The sequence below is a fragment of the Ostrinia furnacalis genome, unplaced genomic scaffold (genome assembly GCF_004193835.3).
Source record: "Ostrinia furnacalis isolate ACB-3 unplaced genomic scaffold, ASM419383v2 OfSCF3159, whole genome shotgun sequence".
Classification (NCBI taxonomy): Eukaryota; Metazoa; Arthropoda; class Insecta; order Lepidoptera; family Crambidae; genus Ostrinia; species Ostrinia furnacalis.
Genome location: NW_021133398.1, coordinates 307,050 through 329,407, shown reverse-complemented (window position 1 = coordinate 329,407; position 22,358 = coordinate 307,050). Strand labels below are relative to the sequence as shown.

The window sequence follows — 22,358 nt, the reverse complement described above, 5'->3', positions numbered from 1 at the left end:
GAGTTGGCATTTCGTTTTTTTCAGTGAATTAAAGTGAATGAATTTTCAGTCGAAGGTCTTTAACTGTTTGGTGCGCTTTTTTGGCAGCTTTATGAGTACCTATTGAAGCCAATTAATGAATTAATGTGTGTAGAAACAATCATCGTTAAAATTAAAGAGTTTGTTTAGGTGACAATGTAATAATGAGCATTCTTCAGATGCTTTCTATAAATACAAATCAAAACAAAGAGTGAAGTATGTTCAGACTTCCTGCCGTCCTTGTTACAGTGATTTTTTCTATTTTCTTAATGACTTGATAACGAATCAGCTGCGATCACTGCGCGACATTCTAATGTGCTCAAATGTTCTTACATCTTTAATATTATTTTACATATTGTGCAAACTAACTGAATTTTTTCGCACATTACCGTTATTTCTGATTCACGCCCATTCATATCCAAACTATTTCCGAGTTAAATAAAACCACCCAATGTTGAAATACCGTCTGAAAGCCATCGCGTCGCTCCAAACGACGAGACGTGACCTAAAACTGTTTTCCAAAAATACACCAGACTGTGTGGAGGCGGCCTCCGAGCCGCATGTCCACATGCAAATGGTTCAAAATGACAATAAACTCGTTACTCGCCATCACAATATTGTCCTTGAACCTGTTAAGGGTAGACGCTGTCTCCATTGCTAGTTTTCCAATAGGTATGTCTTTTTTGTTAATATAACTGATTTTCTCATCTTTATCGAGTCCTTCAGTTAAAAACTATGAATATGTGTCATTTATTTACTTTGTGAGTTTCAGTTTTAACCCCTCAACTCAAACATTTTCTGAAGATCATTATTTTTGTTTGTTTGTAGGTGGATTGTTTAACAGCCAAACTGCGTCAAGCTCGCATGTAGCTTTTGGGAACATCGCAGCCATAGGCGGGCGGAAGTCCTACCATGGGCGGGCGTTGGTTTCTGATGCTGATGACAGCTACTCAACCGCCCTGAACTGTAAGTTACTTTATCCAGTCTTATTAAGTCCCTCTCTGTTAGTATGGCGACTTGTCAACTCTGCTGGTGCTATGCAAAAAAAAAAACTTGTTTACTAAAGTATTAAATAATGCTTTTTTGTTTTTTTTTATCCACAACGAGGAAGCTCTTGGCTTGTATCTCACCTGATGGTAAGTCATGATTTTTTCTATTGCGCTGGCTGTAACAAACCTGTGGTCATACTGCAGACATTATGACCCGCTCTCCGAACATACGTACAGTAGAATCTCGATTATCCGGACTTCGATTATCCGGAAATCCGATTATCCGAATTCATTCTTCACGGTTTCTAATTACCGATTCAGCATCTAGAGTCTAGACCCATAAAAACCGAAGGCGCCGCCACCGTAACATGATACGGACGTCTTTTTATTTCATTGTTAAAAGAAATGGATGACCAATGGTCTAAAACTTAGATTTTTAGACTCTAAAACGATGAATTGAAAACCCTTTCTATTGTAAAAAGTTAATTATTGTTTGATTTTACTTTGAAATCGATTATCCGGAACACCCCTGGTTTTAATTGATCCGGATAATCGGAATTCTACTGTATCATAAAATATCTTCTTAATCCTTGGAAAATAATTTAATAGACTTCAAGGCAAGGGTGCATCTTAGTTTACGTTACTTTGATATACTGCAGCAGCAGATACTAAGGCGTTGTTGAAAGTAATAAATTGAGCTTTTTGTTTTAATTCCAGTATGCTCGTTTACCTCGGACAGCAAAGGAATAGTAGCACTGATCGATGCGAGACCAACCTACGGAATATGTGATATTACTTGTCTCCTGTGCAATCGACTCAACGTAAGTTCTAACGGTTATTAAATAATCTACTGTGCCCGCGAAAACTCATTTTGACAATATTTTTCATTGTTGCTCTGCTCCTATTACTCGTAGCGTGATGGTATATAGCCTATAGCCTTCCTCGATAAATTGGCTATCTAATACTGAAAGAATTTTTCAAATCGGACTAGTAGTTCCTGAGATTAGCGCGTTCAAGTAAACAAACAAACAAACTCTTCAGCTTTATAATAGTAGTATAGATTCGAGAGAGTCTTATTACTGAAATTATATTAAAACAGTTTAACTATAATAAACAATCCCTCTTCAACTGCTTGACGACTTAACACATTAGTTAGATCATTCATAATAACGCACTGTTCTTACATTTCAGATAACCCATCTGGCCTTAGGGTGGCAACCTACTACGTCGCTCCTTGAAGACCCTTTCACGTTATTATACCATCCTCCCCCGGAATTGGTTTCCAAAGCTTACGCCACCCTTATCAAGCATTTACAATGGGATAAATTCACAATACTGTACGAGGAAGAAAGCAGTAAGTGCTTATTGCTATGCTATTCCGTTTAATAATTCATTATCCGTTTGCTCATTTGCCTTTTATCTCATAAATAAAAAATATGGAAAACCGGTTTTAATTTTGACAGATTATAATTTGGCCTGATAGGACTTTTTAATGCGGATGGCAAACCCTCCGTGCGAAAATATACAGGGTGTTTGGTAAATGGGTATATGAGCCGACACTAGCTCATGTTAACATGGGCATATAAATGGTATGGTGAAGTCAGAAAATTGATATCTTCATTTTAATTATTTTAATTTTCATACAAATCGGATTTTATAAAATTTATTTTGTATGAAAATTTAAAAAAATAAAATGATGATATCAAATTTCTGACTCTCGGCTGCTCAGGACTTCAGATTTAGATTGGATAAGGGTTATTCCGGAAGTACAAATTCGACACGGACCATGTTTTTCTAAATTATTACAAGAAAATAGGTGCTTTCCTTTTTTACCCTATTAAAATTAAGCTTATTGAGATACTTTTTAAAGGTTTTATTATTTCACTGATATGATTTTTTAATATAAAATAATACCAAAATAAATACTTTCAGGTTTCATTCGATTACAAGAGATAATAGACACATGGCCTCAAGATCGGGAGCCCATTTTATTTAGAAAATTGGATCCTGACGGCGATAATAAAGAAATGTTCAAACATATCTTCAAGGTGGCACATATGAGTTACCACGTAATAGACTGCGACGTGAAAAACGTCATTAAATATATGAATGAGATCGTACAAGTTGAGAACTCTACTCAGTTCATGGTAAGCGTTTTTATTTGGTTTGATATTAGGTAAATGTATTAATATATACTAGTATATACTAGTCTATACTAATATTATAAATGCGAAAGTAACTCTGTCTGTCTGTCCGTTTGTCTGTCTGTCTGTCTTGCTTTCACACCTAAACCACTGAACCGATTTTGATGAAAATTGGCATAGTGATAGTTTAAAGCGACACAGACAGACAGAGTTACTTTCAAATTTATAATATTAGTAGGGAGTTAGACTAGTCTTGTAAATTCGTAGTAGGTATGTACAGTCAAAGAAAATTCTGTGGTTATAGATTTATTTCTCACTAGGGGCGAATATTAGTATGATGAGCATGGATATTTACCTATTTTCATAGTTTATGACGTTTAAAGTATACTAGCGGCCGTCCGTCGTACGGGTGGACAGCGTTTTACTCCCATAGGGGTGGAGTTTCGTAAAATCCGTTCTAAGCGGATATTTACAGCTTTTACGGAACCTGCCAAATTTCAAGTTTGTAGGTTTCTGAGATTTCGTGATTAATCAGTGAGTGGTATTTCGCTTCTTGTTATAATACTTACTATAGATTTCGTATCGATTTATAAACGTGTCATGACATCTGTTTTGATTGAGGCGAAGTTTGTGTTAACTATTTATACATATTCTGTTGAAGTCTGTTGAACATAAAATATCATTATGATAACTTTATCATAATGATATTAATAGCAACTTTGCTAATGGCTGGATGCAGGCCGCCACCAAACAGCCATTGTGGAAATCATCGGTGGTGGGGAGGCCTATGCTCAGCAGTGGACGCCCTATGGCTGAAATGATGATGATGAAAGTTGTTAATGATCGTTTCAGAGCTTTATAATGACGAACCTAGACACCTACTCGATGAATTTAAAAGATATTCCGGAGCTGTTGGCCAACGTTTCCACTATGCACTTGACTACGGCCAATCCTGACAAATGGACAGATTTGGGACTGAACATAGGAAACGTAAGTTGCTTTAGTAGAAAATACGACATCTTGGCGCAAAATCCCTTCGAAATTGTGTTTGGTTTGCATCTCTAGTAGATAAAGCAAACTTAAAAAATTAAAATGAAATATTATACCTAGGTACATATTTTATGCTTGATCAGCAAAATATTTGTTGCATATTTGGATGTGGTTACCTACGAGTTTAGTTTTTCTTTGCAATTATCCAAAAATCTTACTTTATTTATATAAATGTATTCAATTTCAAAATCGTATTAGGTAACTGGTTGTTGTGGGTTCCTTTTCAGGAAAAAAAACATACATATTCCAAGTTTTTATATAAGCAAGTAAGATGAAGACTTTTTGAATGATTTTTTTATGAAGATGTCTTTTTTTCAGTTAGAAACAGCATTGGTGGTCGATGCGTTATCCCATATCGAGAAGACTATTAAAAGTATGCAAGAGGAGCAAGTAGGATTCAGCAAAATGGAATTAGACGAACCACCTGATCTTTGCTTTAGGGAATCCAAATCAAAATATGAAGAAGAGGTGTGGCCTTCAGGCGCTAATCTCATAGAAGCCTTGAAAAAGGTAATAAATAATATTAATAACTTACAAACATCTGGGATAGCTTGTTATAACTTCTGAAAAAAAAAAACAATCTAAGGTTAAGTTGAAGACTGATGATGATGATGATCTAGGTAAGATAGAGTCAAAGTGCTCTGTATCTTCTGTTTAAAGTTGGGTTTAAGTGATATTTCTTGGAACCCTGTATGTATTGTTTTTCTTTTTTTTTTTGTTTGTTTCATTGGCAGTTGCTCAATAACATACTGGCAACGAATAATTTGGCAAAAATAATAAAATACAAATCATTTTTCAGACTAAAATTGACGGGTTCACGGGAAATGTGGAGTTCGACGAAGACGGTAAAAGGATAAACTTCAAGTTGTACTATTCCAAACTGAATCTAGACAGCGAGTTCTTTTACGTCGGAGACTGGGAGTCCAACACCGATGTCATTACTGAACTGAACACTTTCTCGGATCGCTCGCAGTCAAGAAAGTCGAATAAAATAAGGGTGAGTAGTAAGTATTGTGGTGAGTATTGACTACGATATTTTCATCAATCAACTGTACAACCCAGCCGAGTAAACTCGCACTCACTCGCACACCTTTCCGCGTTCACCACGTTCGTACCAGAGCATCGATGTGCGTCACGGCTGCCAAGTGCGCGGTTAAGGCTTGGTATTTCTGCTAAAGTAGGTATTTCGCGCTGTCAAAATCTGCGCGCGCAATACTTCGCCGAAGACAGCGCGCCAAAGAGCTCTCGCGGCTACACAGTATAGAAATACGCAGTTTAGAAATACGTAGTTGGTTAGGTTAGGTTGACTTCCTTCCGTTCAAGCGTCACACTCACAGCACTTTATAATACAAATCATATCCAAGTGATACAAATTAAAACAACTTTCAAAATTTTTGGGAATATATTTTAGAATCGAATAAATATAGAATATAACTGCCAAAGTAAACACGGTTCAAAGAGGCGTGGCGTCACCCGAACTTCCGGAAGTTCCGCGCCGGCTAAAAGAATTTCAAGATTATGTCACCCGACCTATCGGTAGATCCTCGGGAGCTTGAGCGATTGGAAAAACATTTTATGATCAGTTACTCGTAGTAGCGATTATTTAGAGCTTGGATAATAAATTATAGTTGTTGCAATTCACAAAGCTTTGCATGTGGTTAATTACATTAATCAGTACACGCATCAATTTTGTTCAGTCTTTTTGTTTATTAATAAATAAAAATATCATACTAAAATTGCATACATATTTGTTTGTATTGGTCTGGGTGTTTTCTTTCCATAATTTATGTATAACGTATGTACGGGGCTCTGTATCGAAAATCACTATGAGCAATAAGCATCACACACGGTTACCTGGAGTGCATTACCGCAGCAAAAAGCTTGCCATCTTAAATGAACGGTATAATATCGAGGTTTCGTCAGTACAGTTGCGAACAAAGGTGTTTGTGTAGTGTAGTTGAGTTGAGAGGTCAGATTATTGAAATAATAAAACGAACATTTTATTTTTTAAATACATTTTAAAAATAATTTACATTACAGATAACAATGAGAGGATGACATTGCAAGGTGGTGCCAGTCCAGTCTTAAATCCGTTGATATATGCTGCATCTGCCATGTTTTTGGCTAAAAGATTCTTCTATCTTGCAGTTTAGACTTTTATTACAGACCTCAGACAGTATTTTTGGAAAACTTTTACGCATGGTGGAGGAAGGGACGCTCTAGAGACTCAAGTCTAGAAGGAGTCACATGAACTCCAAGTTTTAAATCCGTTGACATCTGCTGCATCTGCCATCTTTTTGGCTAGAAGATTCTTCTATCTTACAGCTTAGACCTTTAGCTACAGACCTTAGACAGTATTTTTTATTATTTATTTGTGTCAGTGTGCTCTTCTAAAGAGTGTAAGACGATTGTATGTAGGTACTATTAAAATGTAAGGACAATGACCAAAAGTGGTCCAAATGTCCACCACTAATGAGACCTATATTGGCTTATAGTCCATTAAATAGAGATTAACTTTTAGTATGGGACGAAAAAAAAATTAGCTGTCAGTAAAAAGTTATGACTGTTTGAAAAATTGTAGTAGTTTACGCGCTAATCTCAGGAACTACTGGTCCGATTTGAAAAATTCTTTTTGTTATGGATAGCCCATTTATCAAGGATGGTTTTAGGATAAATAACATCACCCCACAACCAATAGGAGCGGAGCAGTAAAGACAAATGTTGTAAAAATGGGAAATATTATTCAAACTATTTTCACGCGTACAAAGTCGTAGGCATAGCTGGTATAATATTTAATAAAATTCATCTATAACCCCGCGTCGCATGCGACTTGACATAACATGCGTAGATTAGTCCAAAATGTGCAATGGATAGAATGATATCAAGAACATTTTTCGGATGAAAAGGTAAAAAACAGACTTTTCATTCAGTCATAACTTTTTACTGACAGCATATTTTTGATTGCGTTTTGGTTATAATTAATCAGTATTTAGTAGACTATTTAACTACATAGGTCTCGTTAGTGGTGGACATTTGGACCACACTCCATACATTTTTGGTCATTGTCCTTTTAACTCATTGGTTTTGTCTCGTATTTGAGGAATGTACTATGTATCATGAGTAGAGTCTTCGTTTAAAAGGATGCGAACGATTTAAATTTCAATAGGTAGACAAAATTGATAATTTTTAATTATCAAAAATTTAAGCTTTCTCCAGTAACACTGATATTATTATACTGTGACTCATCAAAGTCATCATTGTCAAAAATATTGACAAATCGCGAACTGTCACGGCCAAAAAACTGACACGCGTCCGTCCTCCGTAAGCGCCACCGCGCGACTGATTGAGATTGTCCAAGCCGTCATGGACGATTTTTTCCACATTTTTTAACATAGTAACTAAATAAGACGCAATATAAAAATTTCATCCGTTAAAAGCCCTCAAGATATTTCTGAACTTTAGTTTAGTAAAAGATTTAGAATCTCAAATCGCTTATTTTAAAAATAAAACCATAAATAGAAAACAAATAGAGGTAACTTTGGGAATTTATTCTATCGAGTCAACTTCATCAAATCGTGTTTCCATCCGTTAATAGCCCTAGTAAATATCCTCAACTATGCCCAATAAAAATCTTAGAATTTAATTTTACTGTTTAGTACCTCAAAAATGAAAAATGAAAACCTCATTTTCGCCATTTTCTCTGCTACCCGGCCTTCGGGTTGTAATAAACGGCAAGCAATATTGCAAAGGGGATATTTAAATACACACCTGAATTTCAGATAGCTACGAAAGTGACAAGGCCTTACTTTGAATTTGCGAAAACCAACGATAGCTCAGAAGTCACATATCGTGGGTATGCTGTTGATTTGATTAAAGCTGTATTCGAGATCATTAATAGGGAGAACAACCTCAACTGGGAGTATGAGTTCTATGCTGTCGAGAAAACTGGTAACCCTATACCGGGATCTAAGAAATGGGACGGATTACTCGGAGACATAATGGAACATGTAAGTACGTTTAAAAACAATATTAAATTGATGAGTATTTATTTCATTTAGGATATAAATACGGCGGATTATCCCAGAGGTCACGAGAACACCATGTTTTGCATATTTTGTATTAGCTCGAGTGTTTTCTATCAGTCTAAAGTTTTATAAAAAATGATTATTTATTTCAGAAAGCAGAACTCGCGATTTCCGATTTGAGTATAACGTCTGATAGGAACGAAGTGGTGGATTTTTCAATACCATTTATGAGTTTGGGCATAAGCATGCTGTTCAGAGAACCGGAGGCCATAGAACCGGATATGTTCTCCTTTCTGCAGCCTTTGGCTTTAGACGTATGGCTGTATCTAGCTACTACGTACATTATAGTTTCTTTTATACTTCTAATTTGTGCTCGGTAAGTATGCTTTTTATTTGAGGCCTTTGGGAACAAATAGTACAGACATATTTGGGTGGGTCTATTTTTATTTGCTTTGGGGAATATTGCTTTTAAATGTCTATAGCACTTCGAGGTATTTATAAAGTTTTTCGATTGTACCTAGCTGTTATTTTAATGTTTCCAGAATGAGTCAAGACGACTGGGTTAATCCTCACCCATGCAACCAGAACCCGGACAACCTACAAAACATTTGGAGTTTGTATAATTGCATGTGGCTTACTATGGGTTCCATTATGACTCAAGGTTGTGATATTTTGCCGAGGTAAGTCGGAGTTTTATTGAAATTTTAACACATTTCGCAAGGATTATGTGGATTATATTGTCTTACGATCTCGAGGTCTCGAGTCACCATTGTCATCTTCTGGAAAAGTTTCGTGATACTCGATGCACACTCGAATTAAATTTTATATATATATATTTTATATCTTTATTACTTCATAACAGACTAAAGAGTGTCCAATTCTAATTATGTAAAAACTTAAAAGCTTAGCTATATTATTTAATTTAACATGGAAAGTCCACGGAATTTATGAAAATGTTCGTTCAATGCTCCGATTGTTGTTGTGCTAACGGCGTTCAAAAATGTGCTTGTTTAAGATTCATTTCACAGTGTGTACAAAAGTAAATGCAATAAGTTATGGAATATTAATAAAGCAAGCAATGTTCCAGGGCGTTCGGTTCGCGATGGGTGACAGGCGTGTGGTGGTTCTTCGCCATGATCATAACTGCGTCGTACACGGCCAACATGTCCACCTTCCTCAGTAACAGCCGTCGCAGCAACGACATTGCTGACGTCAAGGCCCTCGCCGACCAGAAGGACATCGCCTATGGTGCAATGTATGGTGGAGCTACATATGAATTCTTTAGGGTAAGCAATGTGATATTAGTGGGAAAGAGGTGGAAGTAGCGGGATAATCCATCCCGTTCCCATCTTAGCTAGAATGTAAAGTTTTAATCAGATATAAATACGAGGAGTTTAAAGATAGACTAACGCTAGCTAAGCTCATGAAATTGTCTGTGTAGAAAAATGAATACCTACCTTATTACGTCATAGCTTTTCATAATAAATATCTTCCAGGTCTTCTAATTCCATATCGTTTAGTTGATTGAAAAATTGTATGCTCGTAGCTTTACAAAAATCGTGCCTTGTCGTGCGTTGATGATAATGTACCGAACCCTTTGCGCGCAGATATGAAATTAAAATAAATAAACTATAAAGACTAGAAGTACTAGAATTGACGTAATGTTGGGATACTATGGTCCCTAAACTAAGTAAGGACCCCAAATACCAATTGCACTTGTCCGATTTCTTTTCTAGACATCCAACGATACAGTATTCCATAAGATCTGGACTGTGATGAGCTCGGCAAAACCCACTGTGTTCATGGATAACAACGATGAGGGCAAGGACCGCGTGCTGAGAAGCAAGGGCAAGTACGTGTTCTTCATGGAGTCCACCGCCCTGGAGTACTTCACCGCCAGGATCTGCGAGCTGAAGATGGTCGGCAATAATCTCGACTCTAAAGAGTATGGCATCGCTATGCCTAAAAGTAAGTACGATCTAACACTGGTAAGAGTCTTACATCCGTATTCGGACGCCCAGCGTTGAATAGAGCTCTGTGATTAGTTTGTGTGTGTCATTCCGCCACTCAAGTATTGTCTATGAATAGGTTTTTGGGATCATGTGCGACCACGCGCACAATGAGTAATGTTTGTGAATACGGATGTTATGCATGCATGTTAGCATTCTTTGAAAAAATAATCCATTTATATTAGCAAATAAAAGTTTAAATTTTGACTAATAAAAACTCTTCATTCCAGATTACCCATTCAAATCTTGGATAGATCACGCTATTTTGTCGTTGCAAGAATCTGGGAAACTTACTGAATTTAAAAAAAAATGGTGGGAGGTTGAGGATAATACTGCCCATTGCGAGGTAATAATACAAAATACAGTGTCTTTGTATCATCTTGTAAATAGTTCAATTAACACACATGAGGTTGACAGCCGATATGTCATGGTAAAGTGCCAGGGGGGTGAACTATCATCATCATCAAATCTCCATTACAGGATGTTGACCCTCTCTAACTAACAGAGGCAAATGAAGGATTTGGGCAAGCTAATATTCGTACTTAGCTATAAATAAATAATAAGTGTGAGGTAAATTAGCTGCGGATTTGTAAGGCAACTTGCGACTGTTGCCATACTTGCCTAGATGTTTTCGATGATAAAAATCGCCTAGAATGTTCACGTTTGTTATCGTAATTTCAGCTGCAAAAAGAAAATGAAGAAGATGACAGTGGTTCCCTGCAGATGAAAAATACGAGTGGTATTTTCTTGGTGTTGGGCTTTGGAGGAATATTGGGACTGCTGGTGGCCATTGTTGACTTCCTTCTGCATGCTAAAGAAATCTGTGTAAAAGAAAAGGTAAGTTAAGACTTCATTAAGTATTACACCACCGGACATAGTTCGTGAGTTGGATAACAAAGTTAGCGGACTTTGGATCGATTTAGGGATTCGTGATTTATTTGTACAGATTTCGCTAACTGTAGGTATACAACTTATTTTTATTTTTGAATTATAGCGATTAACAATGCGTTATAAGCTACAGCATTTTAATACTATAATACCTACTTGTAATATCTACGATTTCTTTTAAATACAAGTAACCTGAAATGAATTCCCCGCAACTGATATAGGCAGTAATCCCTCCTTGAACATTATTTCCATTCAACAGCATATCAGTAGCTATCGGTTAGTTTAAAAAAAAACTTACAAATTATGTTGCTGTAAATAAAACATTTCATCGTAACATACGTTAAAAATCTGCGTATTTTTATCTTTTTTGTTTTGATAAGGGCAGCAAAAATAGAGCGTATCAACGCGAGCGAGGGCGAGCCCTCGGGCTACGTGAAATTGTGCATATTCTGAAATTGTTCTGGCTCTGATGCTCTGAATAATATTTTTTATATTTACTGAAATGTCAATAAAACTGCTGAGTATCAAGAATATGTCTTATTTAGCGCACTATATTATGTTAACATACTTCCTATATCACATCAAGTACAAGTGCCTATACAGGGTGACTTTGAAATCGTTGGCATCTACTCATGATACATAGTGCATTCCCCAAATATGAGACAAATCCAATGAGATTTTTTTCATTATTTTTACCATGTATTTGAATTAGTGTGCTCTTAAAATGAGTTTAAAACTATCGTTCATTCAACAGCACATCAGCCTATACCTACATTTTGTTGCAAAATAACGTCATGTATCGAAATAAGATGCCACAGTATAAATAAGTACTGTCTGTACAAGATTTTAAATATTGAAATTTTAGCTCCTTGGATTTGTCTCATATTTGGGGAATGTGCTATGTAGAGTCTTATTTTAAAAGGATGCCAACGATTTGAAAGTCATCCTGTAGATACAGCCTTTGACGTCATAGATACAGCATACAGATCCGTTCTAAGCTAATCCTATCCAGCGTGCAGCGTTCCTATTTCACGGGTATTGCGAGCACAGAGCGCCGGGAAATGTTTTCACGATTGCTAAGAGAGCAATATCCTAGTTCAGTACACTCTGTTTACGGGACTAATTCCACCTCTTGTTCCCATCACTACTTCTGTTTTTATAGCCAGGATCTACAGTTCTATGAAATCCTGCCAGTGAACTTTGAGTAGGTACTAGGTAGGTAGTCATAAGTAAGGAATTATCATTTACTAGCTTTCCGCCCGCGGCTTCGCCCGCGTGGAATTTTGTCTGTCACAGAAAAACTTTATCGCGCGCGTCCCTGTTTCAAAAACCGGGATAAAAACTATCCTATGTTCTTTTCCGGGACTCAAACTATCTCTATGCCAAATTTCATCAAAATCGGTTGCGAGGTTTAAGCGGGAAAGCGTAACAGACAGACAGACAGACAGACAGACAGACAGACAGACAGACAGACAGACAGACAGAGTTACTTTCGCATTTATAATATTAGTTGGGATGTGCTAGTAAATTAACACATTTTATGCGCTTTCAAAACGCGACTCTCCCATAGGTTTTTCATGGCAATGAGGATTATGATATCACCAGTTCGCGAATTCAAATGACTTCTTTTCATTTATTTCAAAAGGAAACCTATTCGGGTTTGAAAATTATAAATAACTTGAAAAAATCTAACTGCCTAAGGCGGGAATCGAACCCACAACCTTTAGCTGGCGACTGCTCTTCAGGATTTGCGGACAAGGATTATGCGTTATTTATAAGAATTTGTGCTTAGGATCATTGTTTAATGGTGTCATCTACCCAAATGCTCATATCAATTTGCAGGTGACGTTCAAGGAAGCGGTGATGAGCGAGTGGCGGGCATCGTTGGACCCGCGCGCGTTGCACAAGCTGGCCGCACCGCCGCGCTCCGCACCCCCCTCCACCGCCAGCCCCTCGCCGCAACGCGAACGCTCGCAGTCGAGAGCAGTCTCCGTGCTTAGAGCCGCCTCGTCCTTCATCAACTTCGACGAGATATACTAGTTAGCATTTAGTTTGAAAGATCTCCAACAGATGGCGCTATACTGTTGTAACATTTAGTTCTAACGTCAAACAACAGGTGGCGCTGTCCCGTTTTATATCGCGGTGTCTTAAGAATGGTCGGTATACATCAGATGGAAAATTTAGTTTATTTCTAAGCTTGAGAGAATCTGATAAATTGGATTTATTTTATATGGTTTAATAGCGGCCATATTGACAATGTAAATACTAAATATAAATATTAACACTTTATACTGTTAGTTTCATTCTTACCTATTCTTTACAAAAATTAGGTAGGTACAATCACAATGATTGTAGGTAATTGAACTACAAAAGATATCATGGTGTTAAAATTGTTGTGCCAACTGTACCTAAATGTACCTTCAACAATTTGAAATTTGGAAAATTTAAGTAGGTACCATATAAATGTAATTAAATATTAATTACATTACAATATTCTGTACATGTACAAATAAAAAGAAATTGTGTGTAGCGCAACTCGAGGATGGCCGAACCAATGCAGCAAATTATTTTTTCAAATAGGTATTCGTCGAAGCCCTAGGAAGGTTCTGATGACAAAAATTAAGAAAGGACAATGTTCGTTCTCCATACATTGTTCGCCTAAGAACCAACAATTTTGACATATTACTACCCGAAAGCGAAATAATACGATTCTGTGTGTAAGAACAATGATTCCTGATGGACACTTGCCATAAAATTAATGATTAAGAATATTAAATCACAGCGATTTTATAATATGTCGTTTATGACAACATGGCGTCTAATGTATTGTGTGAATGTATGAACACCGATTCGCAAAAAATGTTTTGTATTTTCGACACGCCGAGTCGCAGCCAAATAGTATAAAATAATAGNCTACTCAGCTCGCCGTTTCCCTAGCAAATTGTTTTGAGGCCCTATTTTCCATATTTAGTAAGTTTAAAAAACTGAATCAACAAGTTTGAACTATAAATCCACAGATTAGAGAGTATGTATAAATCGGTTTTCTGCTTTTTTGTTCAATGATGACATTGACTGACAGTAGTGACATTAACCATTTCACACGTTTCATTACATTCAATACACATATTGAAAGATTTAAAGTTGAACCTTTAAAACTTTATATTTTGTGATACTACATTTTACTTATACAATAATACGTGTTAAATTATAAAAATAAACGGATTTTGTATTTTAATTTCACTAAATAAAGGCAATTATCATAAGGAAGTTAGAGCGTTTTTAAAAACGCCGAAACGGAACGTAACATATTGTCTATGCTACATTCGATTGGATAGTTCGAATGATAATAATTCTATTGGTGCTGAGAATACGAGTTTGTGGAAACAATCGAACTTTTCAGTAGAACGGACAAGTTCGTATACGAATTATCACACGGAAAAATATCTATTGCATGAGAATCGTGTCCCTGAACCATGTCTACAAGCTGTTTTCGAGTATTTATGAATCGTCTAACTCGCCGACTCGACGCCTTCCAGCCTCCTGATCAAGCTGGTTACCAGGCTGGCTAGCAGGCTTTAGTGTCTTAGATCACATACATACGCTGCGGCAGATTATACAGAAGATCGAGGAGTATAATCAGCCACTTTGCCTGGCGTTTGTGGATTATGAGACAGCCTTCGATTCGATTGAAACCTGGGCAGTTGTTTACGCCGTTTATGTCCTGCTTCTTGTAATTGTGCACATAAAAATTCATCATATGAACTCGGAATACTTTAAGAATCAATTCCTTCTCCATCAATAGTGTATTTCACTTGTATAGCTTCCTAAAAGTATTAAAATACAGTTTGAAACACCGCCTAAGTTTGAAAAAAAAAATTGTAAACACCGCTTAAGTAAATGGAGATATTTTCTATTATCATTTCCTTATATATTAATACGCGTAAATAATTAAAAAATACATTATTATATAGCTTACCTCTTAATCTTCTATTAAAACTTCTTTCATAGACCTTTTCGCGATAAAACTCACTTAAAAATATAAAAATTTCGGAGCGCGAAGGAACTTTACGAGAAATGTATGGCAGACTAACGACTTGAGCGGTGTTGCGAGGCAAACCGACTTGCGCGGTGTCACTAAAATTCAAATTACGGCTTCTTATTGGCTGAAATCTATAACATGTGACCAATGGTTAGACGCGCGATGAGCAGATCTATCCAATGGCATTAAAATGTCAAAACCGCCAAAAATCGACTTAGGCGGTGTTGTTAGCTAAGGGACGATATGCTTTGTTCGACTATAATTATGTCATTGACAAATTAACTCATCATATTCCAAGCGGTCACATAAGACCTCGTAACAATTTGATTTACATTGTGTCTTAGCGGGGCTGGAAGGGCTATTCCATTCCATCAAATATCCATTATCATTCTACCCTCAGTTCGCTGCCGCCGGTGTATTTTTTTAACTTTATTTCTAAGAGTAAGGTGGCTTGAATATAGCACCTTTACAGATTACAACTGCCGGTACATTTTCTTAGCATTTTAACTCTACCTGGGTCGAAACACTAATGTGGGGCCACAAGGCTAAGAAGGAATAACATTATACAAATTTTCTATAACGTATAGTAGGTAATTTACGTAATCTTTGTTGACACAGCTAAAAGTACTTTGTATTTGATGTAATGCAAAACTTTTAGTTTAGGAAATGTCTCTACAACGTATTCAATGCATTTTGCATTATATGCGACACCGTACGGCGCGTTACGCGACTGAAAGTTTGGAACTTCCTCTTTTATAGGACATCTGAGCAGTGCACAATGTTCTAGTCTAAAATTTTAAACTTTCGCGTTCTATTATAGTTAAAATAGAGAAACTGGGGTCTCAATGCGACATTTTATATGAGTTACATTAGTACTCACAGCTTGAAGTTTCGGCGGTGTTGCTACAGCCGTAGCGTAGTCACAAGTATACTAGAGATGCTGTAGATCCTGGCTACACAGGAGTTGCGGTGGGAAAGAGAGGTGGGAATAGTCCCGTAAGCACTCACGGGTTGAGTGACCCATCCCTACTAATATTATAAATGCGAAAGTAACTCTAAATGTGTCTGTGTAGCTTTCACGCCTAAACCACTGAAACGATTTTGATGTAGGGTGATTGCTATAGTAATTAGCCTATACATAGTTATTGGCATAAATTGGATTGTTAATAAGTAAGGGACAAAAATATTTACTACATTGGACTGCGTATTGCTCAGAGAAAATATTTGTCTCTTTTCCTCTTAATAACTTCCATTAGGCTTGTTTCTTTTCATTTTAGGCAAGTTGGCCAATAACTATGTATTGGCTAATTATAGCGATCACTCTACCTGGAATTACGCAAATAAAGAAATTTGATTTGATTTGATGAAATTTGGCATGGAGATAGTTTGAGTCGCGGTAACGGACATAGGATAGTTTTTATTATTTTAAATGTTCTAGTCTGCTAACACTAGCTTCTTTTCTCCATTTCACCAAATACTTATCAGTATGCATTCGTTACAGTGCACGGGCATTTTATGGCGAATCGTAAACGTTATCGCAGATGGCGGCCAATAATGGAATGGTATTATCGTAAATGCTTCTGATGTATTGGTGTCTTATGAATACATAATGGATAAAAGTATTTAAATACTATTTACGATTCGACTACAACAACATCTTCGAACAAAACTGAACTTTTCTTCTTTTTACTTTATTTAACCTTTTCAGCGCCACGTCAAATACAAAAGCCATCACTCTGATGACGCCACGCTTGATAAATTATGACATCAATACAGTGTGAGTCACGTTAAAGTGTACATATGAAAATAGATGAAACTAGACCTATTTTTATCGACAAAAAAGAGGTCAAAAAATTTTTGAGATTTTTTTTTAATTTTTTATAGAATTTTTTTTCTTCCAAGTACTTATTGTAAAGAAAACATAATAACTTTTAAACTAAGCGGTATATCTTGATACAATAAAAACAGTAACAATGCTAAATAACAGGCAATACTAAAAAAATACATAAAATACACAAAAAAGGCCAACAAATAATAAAAAAATATACTTTTTGAAAAAAATCCGCTTAAAAATTCGTGTTTTTTTGGTTATTTGATAAATTTCTCCAAAAAATGCCCCTATAACCGGTAGTTTTTATTACTTTGTATTATTCTCTATCATATTACCTTCGTAAAACGATAAATCGCATGTCTCTATCCCTATCACAACGTTTGCAATGATCGTTTGAACTAAGCCTCTCCGGGCGCGCCATTCAACGCTTCGTTAACAACAAAACTGAAAATGGCTCTAGATTTGTAATTTTGATAAAGACAACTTAGATTTCAAATAAAAACAAAAGATTTCGAAGTAAAATAAGCATTTTAGTTAAAATTAAAATTGTCTCTACCTGTAGCGGAGAATAATGTTGTGGCAGACCTTTGTTCAAACGATCATAGCAAATGTTGTGATAGGGACAGAGACATGCGATTTTTGGTTTTACAAAGATAATACGATAGAAAATAATACAAAGTAATAAAAACCACCGGTTATAGGGGCATTTTTTGGAGAAATTTATAAAATAACCAAAAAAACACGAATTTTTAAGCAGATTTTTTTCAAAAAGTATCATTTTTTATTATTTGTTGGCATTTTTTGTGTATTTTATGTATGTTTTTAGTATCGCCTGTTATTTAGCATTATTACTGTTTTTATTTTATCAGGATATACCGCTTAGTTTAAAAGTTATTACGTTTTCTTTACAATAAGTAATTTGAAGAAAAAAAAATCTATAAAAAATTAAAAAAAAATCTCAAAAATTTTTTGACCTCTTTTTTGTCGATAAAATTAGGTCTAGTTTCATCTATTTTCATATGTACACTTTAACGTGACTCACACTGTATAATCATTGTATTCAATATTATTCAGTTTACATAATACTCAATTAGCTTATTACTGATATCATTTTTAAGGCGGATAATCCGTCGTTGGCGGTCAACCTGACGTACGCTACGCATGTATCCGTCATTGGCGTTGTAAAGGTTAAAACTGCACTCTCCCATTTGTCTTAAGATGTCAATATCTCACGCAATAAGTAGGCACATTAAATTTTATCGTTTCAGCTTCAGTATTATTACGAATTGCCGGTTTTGAATAATTTAAGACAATAAAATGTATCCAAATCTTCAGAGGTTGCTGTTTGGATCCTATTCGCTTAACAGGGTAAAGGTACGTGTTTACGGCATCTTTTACATAAAATCAAAATATTCACACAACTTTAGCAGCAGGACTGGATCTTAATAGTGTGATTCTCAATCCCATTTTTCTGTATTGGCAACAAATATGATTTCCGATTGCAGCCAACGTTGCTCAGATCAGAAATACTTTTTACTACAGCATACTATAAATAATCACAGATAATTCTAAGCACAATAATGTCTTCGACAGCTTTTTGCTAGCCGTTGAAGCAAACAATTTATGCAAGCCATCGGCCCGTAGGAATGTAATTTGTATTCGCGGTGCGCAGCGCGCATTACAATCATGGTGGATTCCACGGTTAGCAACGATAATCATCTCGGATGTAATTGTGTTGTCACTTCCTTTCTCCTCTAATGTGCGACGCAATCAGGTTAATTCTGTGTGCAATGTTCTTAATATACCGGGAAGAAATAAATAAAGTAATTGTCTACTGTCCTAGCTTTTGCCTGCAGTTATTTTGTTACATTACAGGGTGTTTACAGGAGGTTAGACAAACTTCGTGGGTGTATAGGTAAGGTCATTTTAAGAATACATGTTCGCCCATTTGACCCTAAGTGGGCTACTTTTTTTTTAATTGATTTTTTTTTCCGAAAGACCTAATCCGAGGTTTTTCAAGGCGAGAGTGAATAAGCGCTTACAGGGCATATGTATCATCCCAGATAGCATTTCACTTAATATCTGGTGCGATTACGGTCAAATACCTGCCTTGTTCTGCATAAAAAAGCCGCCCAAGTGTATTTTTCATTCGTTTATCTATACTTATAATAAATCTGTATAGAGGTCAATTCTGTACATGAAATATATTTTCAAAATAACTATCAGGGGATGATTAGTGATCGATACTGATGCCAAAAATGCAATCAGTAAAATTTTTGTCTGTCTGTCTGTCTGTCTGTATGTTCCTTATAGAAACAAAAACTACTTGACGGATTTAAACGAAACTTGGTAAAATTATTCTTCATACTCCTGGGCAGGTTATAGTATACTTATGAATTCCCACGGGAACGGGAATTACTTAGCGGGAAAATCCTTTTGTATGAAAAATCTAAACCGCTTAAGTTAGACGCTTGAAATTTGGCATGCAGGTATCTTAGTAAACTTAAAGATTAGTTACAACAGGATATTGCAAAATTCCTACGGGAACGGGAGTTAGCGGGAAAAAACATTTGTATGAAAAAATCTAAACCGCGTAAGATAGATGAAGGGGGTAAAACGGGATCCACGCGTACGAAGTCGCGGGCGGCCGCTAGTTTAAACATAAGAGTCCGTGACTCTAACTCGGTTGAAAACTTAGCGTCATGAACTTTGACTACGTGGGTCACTCACAACATATTTTATGCTAAGCGAGGTCCCATTGCAATGGGAATCTCTCTATTGCGACAAGGCACTTACATCTTGCACTGCTCAGTCACTTTTTCTTTTTGTTGGTCTTTTTTATGTAGGTAACTTTTTGTCTTTATGCAATGTGCATTGTAATAAATATTTTTTTCTTTCTATTTTTCAATGTTTTTAGAGAGTAATCCATCTTTTCGACGCCAACTAGCATCATGGCTACTAAGTTTTGATGGTTTTGATGGATGATTTTGAGAATCAGAAAACAATCTCTACTAGCGTTCACATTTTATCGTCTGTCAGTATTATTATAGCATGAGTGAAGGTTTGAAGTCGTAAAAAGTATATTAAACATTTTGCAATGTTGCACAACGTGCGGCTGTAGACGTCCGTTGATGAAACTTTTAACGACGTGGCCGCCTCTTGTAAGAGAATGGTTTGATGTAATAAAACGAATACCCGACTGCCTAGAACATTGCTATGTTTTCAAGCGTTTATATGGAAGGGAAATAATTTTTAATTTTCATTGCCAGTCTGTGTAATTGTTCCCGTTTTAGAAAAGCTTCATTCGAAAAGGAAATGAGTATGTAATCATGAAGTCCGAAATCTTCGGTGAGCACTCTCCGGATCAAAAAAAGATATAAATGGTAGTATAATTATGTAAATACAATGTCTTTACAAACAGAGCCTTGCATAAACATCATCATAACTTTCTATCGATGTATGTGACGTGTATCGACATAGCAATGCTATAGTGTGGAAAACCTTAAATAAATAATTTCATTTCAAATCAACGTTATTGCCATACTATGGGTGTGAAACGTGGAAGGTCACCAAGGTTATCTCGCACCAGCTGCAGGTCTTTATCAACCGCTGCCTTCGCCGAATTCTCGGCATATACTGGCCCAGAAAAAATCTCCAACGTCGAGCTATTGGAACGCTGCCACGAAATTCCGATCGACCAGCAGATCAAGCACCGCAGGTGGAACTGGATTGGCCACACTCTCCGAACTGACCCTGATCACATCCCTAAGCAGGCTCTGGATTGGAATCCCCAAGGAAAACGCAAATGTGGTCGACCCAGGCAAACTTGGCGGCGCACTGTAGCAGACGAGGCGAAGAAGATCGGCAAGACCTGGAGCGAAATCAAGCGAGGAGCTCAAGACCGAACGAGATGGAGGACTGTTGTGGACGCCCTCTGCCCCATCTAGGGGACATAGGACCATAAGTCAAGTAAGTCATGTGACGTGTATCGACATAGCAATGCTATAGTGTGGAAAACCTTAAATAAATAATTTCATTTCAAATCAACGTTATTGCCATTACATACTTATAGACTGGCAGAGAATGCCACCCGGCATTAAGTCCGCCACTGTAATACACAATTAAGTCCAAAAGTTTCAATAAAAATAACTCTCATAAATTCAACTCCTAGTTTTTTTAGCACACATACTTGCTTATGTACAGTACATAGGCTTTTTGCACACAAAGCAATCCATAATCCATATTTCTGGATGATCCGATATTTGACGTCGAGATTGAGTGTCGTATTAACAGTTTAACCTGCTAGCGTGTAAGAGGGCTTAGTTTCGGCCAGACCTTGGGATTGAAGGGCTTCCCGTCCTTTGCCGGGCATCGCTAACTAACATTGTAATCAAACGGTCTGGTGTCAGTCACGCTGTAGACTTCATTGCTATTAAATTACAGATCTACGAGTATATCTATAAAAGCGAAAGATCACTGACTCACTCACCACGAAATCTCAGAAACTACAAGAGTTAGGAGTCTCAAATTTTGCATGGGCTTTTAGAACGTAGGTGCTCACTGAGACTAGATTTTGCAAAATTCAACTCTTATGGGGCTAAAACGGAGGCGAAGTATCAGGCGGTTGCTAGTATCTAAAATGGGTTAGCAGTCGCTGTTTATGCATCATTTCCACTGCTGCATTTAATTTAATTTTCATGAATGTATATGGTACATGGGACCAGCGACTTGAAAATAAATTTCACGATACTAAATTGTATAGGGCAGAACAGATCAGTTCAGCATCACATCAGCTTAAAGACGGCCCCTAAGGTCAACTAGATACACTCGTAGAATTTTAGTAGGTAGCATAAATAAAATATTTTTGAGAGTGAATTGGGATTAAGAGCGATGTTTTGTCTGTAGGATTTAATTTGTTTTGTCATGATGTCGTATTATTTTCTTATCTCGTACATTATTTAAATAAATAAGCATAATTTGGTGCCTATTGTCAGCCAAACGTCAAACTCATTAAATCACTAAAACAGCACTAAACCAAATACGGCCGCAAGCAGACGTCAGTATGCGCGTGCGCACTTTAACCAAAATATTGCACTATTCTTTATCTCCCATATTATTTAAATAAATAAGCATAAATTGCTACCTATTGTTGGTTAGTCAAACGTAAAACTCATTAAGGCCGAGTTACATGCACCATCTTACTTCAACAGTAACTACATATAGAAATATTATTGACATTTGTTAAAGTACGATAGAGCAACCCAGCCTAAGTGACACAGACGATGCTTGCTTAATTGAAGCAGCAAATCGAGCGCACAGCGTTGAATAGAGCTCTGTGATTGGTTCATGTGTCGCACGTCGAGGC

General features: G+C 36.5%; 1 protein-coding gene across 1 annotated transcript; it reads left to right on the top strand.

Moving 5' to 3' along the window:
* Positions 1-495: 495 nt before the first annotated feature.
* Positions 496-13,745, top strand: LOC114357462 (glutamate receptor ionotropic, kainate 2-like). The gene is made up of 16 exons (XM_028311076.1): positions 496-690; positions 847-984; positions 1,725-1,828; positions 2,199-2,361; positions 2,940-3,154; positions 4,004-4,141; positions 4,520-4,711; positions 5,001-5,198; positions 7,981-8,208; positions 8,379-8,602; positions 8,769-8,906; positions 9,314-9,512; positions 9,963-10,194; positions 10,466-10,581; positions 10,917-11,072; positions 12,966-13,745. The coding sequence occupies exons 1-16, from the start codon at positions 579-581 to the stop codon at positions 13,161-13,163; spliced, it is 2,751 nt and encodes a 916-aa protein (XP_028166877.1). The 5' UTR covers positions 496-578; the 3' UTR covers positions 13,164-13,745.
* The last annotated feature ends 8,613 nt before the right edge of the window (positions 13,746-22,358 follow it).

What these genes read in the sequence shown, in the direction of transcription:
- LOC114357462 (XM_028311076.1), top strand. Translation starts at nt 579, where the DNA reads ATGTCCACATGCAAATGGTTCAAAATGACAATAAACTCGTTACTCGCC. An exon ending in CATTGCTAGTTTTCCAATAG is followed by an intron (nt 691 to 846) that starts GTATGTCTTTTT and finishes GTTTGTTTGTAG; the next exon opens with GTGGATTGTTTAACAGCCAA. An exon ending in TGGCATCGCTATGCCTAAAA is followed by an intron (nt 10,195 to 10,465) that starts GTAAGTACGATC and finishes TCTTCATTCCAG; the next exon opens with ATTACCCATTCAAATCTTGG.